Genomic DNA, 1,830 nt, shown 5'->3' with positions numbered 1-1,830 from the left:
CTTTCTGTATCTTTGCACCCTTCTAATGCACACACCTCACTCACTAGTTTTGCAAAGCAAGGCACACCCGCCCAGCACCACTCTCCTCCAAATAATCAAATGGTCAAACAGTGTTAATCTCTCTAAAACTTTAGAAGGTAATTCTTTGATTTGCTTGTTACGTAGAAATCAGCTGAAAAACTGAAAAACATCCAGAACAATAGTGCCCCCCCCGCGCTGTGAAGTCACTAGAGCAAAACAGACTAACTGACCCCTTCTCCCCACTGTCTCTCCTACAATCCCCCCAAAATACCCCCCACCAGATTCCTCTCGTTCTATGGCTGATGCAGACTCTGAAGGACACCTCCTGTCCCAGCCCCCCTCTTCCAATTTTGGTATTTATCAGTCAAAATGCCAGAAAAACATCATCCAGTATTTGTTTGATTTAGGTTGGGTTTTTTTTTTTCACTTTTAAAGTACAAATAACATTTCATTCAATATAAATATACAGTTATATGAAAAAATTGGGCTTAAGTACAATAACTGTGATCACTGTCCAGCAGGAATGTTTCACTGTTCACATTTTCCATAAAAATATGTTCTTTTAGCCTATTTCTGTGACACTTTGAAAAATAAGAAAGTCCTTGTCCTACCAACAAACGTTTTAGAGATGATTTAAATACACCAGTGATATACACATATCGTATATACATATCCAGGAATCAACGCTACTTTAGTGAGCTAGAATTAGACTCCGAGTACAATCCTCAATACGCAAAAACGATATAAATTACTTGGTCAGGCTGTGAAAATACATCAGATTTTACCCACAAATCTCCATCAGGTAATAAATTACTTACAAAAACAGAACAACACAAAGGCTCGGGTGTGTCTGTCCCGATTCGAGTGCGGAGCGCCCAGCAGTCCCGGGTGCGAGGGGCGCCCGCCCCGCCGCGCCCGCCGGGGGGCGCGCGCCTCACTTGGCGTGCGGGGACCGGAAGGTCCCCAGCAGCTTGTCCCAGTGCGTGAAGTAGGGGGCGAAGTTGCAGTTGAACTGCGAGTGGTGCAGGTCGTGGTGCTCCACGCCGCCGTAGCAGCCGAAGGGCACGAGTCTGTGCGTGGACCACGGGAAGTCGTAGCCCGAGTGGTCCTCCACCGACAGCCAGATGTTGAGCACGTGGAAAACCAGCACGGTGAGCGGGTGGCACTCGAGCAGCGTGACGTTGAGCAGGTGGAAGAAGCCCAGGGAAAACAGCTCCCAGACGCTCATGTACTGCGTGGCCAGCGCGAACGACGCCGCGTTCTGGTGGTGCACCTTGTGGAACGTGCGGTACAGCCAGGGCACCCGGTGGTGCAGCACGTGCCACGCGAAGAACTCGGCGTCGAACAGCAGCAGGCAGCAGCCGACGTGGCGCGCCAGCTGCGGCAGCTCGGGGGCTTCGGGGGGCACGGGGGCCGGGCCGCGGGCCCAGTCCAGCAGCGTCACGGGGAACACGAACACGGCGTGCTGGCAGAGGGTCTGCGCCAGGCAGGGCAGCAGCTGCCGCGCCGACGGCGCGAAGTCCGGGTGGATCTTGTAGCGCCGCAGCGCGGGCACCCAGGGGCACAGCGCGTCCAGCAGCACGAACGGCAGGCAGCAGCCCAGGTAGGTGCCGATGGAGAAGACGGCCGGGAAGAAGGGCGACTGCAGGAGCGCCTCCCGGGCCCGCAGGCCGTCCCAGAGCGGCTGCAGAAACAGCGGGCCGGGGCTACACAGGACGCGGAGCTCGTCGGACGCGTTGCGGCCGCTCATGGCGAGGCCGTGCCCGGCAGCTGCGACGGCTCGCGCCGCCCGCCGCCTTTTCTCGGCGG

At 55.5% G+C, this 1,830-nt stretch overlaps 1 protein-coding gene across 1 annotated transcript; it reads right to left on the bottom strand.

Moving 5' to 3' along the window:
* Positions 1-304: 304 nt before the first annotated feature.
* Positions 305-1,830, bottom strand: CH25H (cholesterol 25-hydroxylase). The gene has a single exon (XM_030334447.1). It carries the CDS (start codon positions 1,769-1,771, stop codon positions 956-958), a length of 816 nt encoding a protein of 271 aa, XP_030190307.1. The 5' UTR covers positions 1,772-1,830; the 3' UTR covers positions 305-955.

This window comes from Lynx canadensis, chromosome D2 (assembly GCF_007474595.2).
Source record: "Lynx canadensis isolate LIC74 chromosome D2, mLynCan4.pri.v2, whole genome shotgun sequence".
Taxonomy (NCBI): Eukaryota; Metazoa; Chordata; class Mammalia; order Carnivora; family Felidae; genus Lynx; species Lynx canadensis.
The sequence above is the reverse complement of the archived record's forward strand: the minus strand, read 5'-3'. Positions and strand labels throughout refer to the sequence as shown.

Excerpts from the sequence above, each read along its gene's own strand:
- CH25H (XM_030334447.1), bottom strand. The coding sequence starts at position 1,771 with ATGAGCGGCCGCAACGCGTCCGACGAGCTCCGCGTCCTGTGTAGCCCC.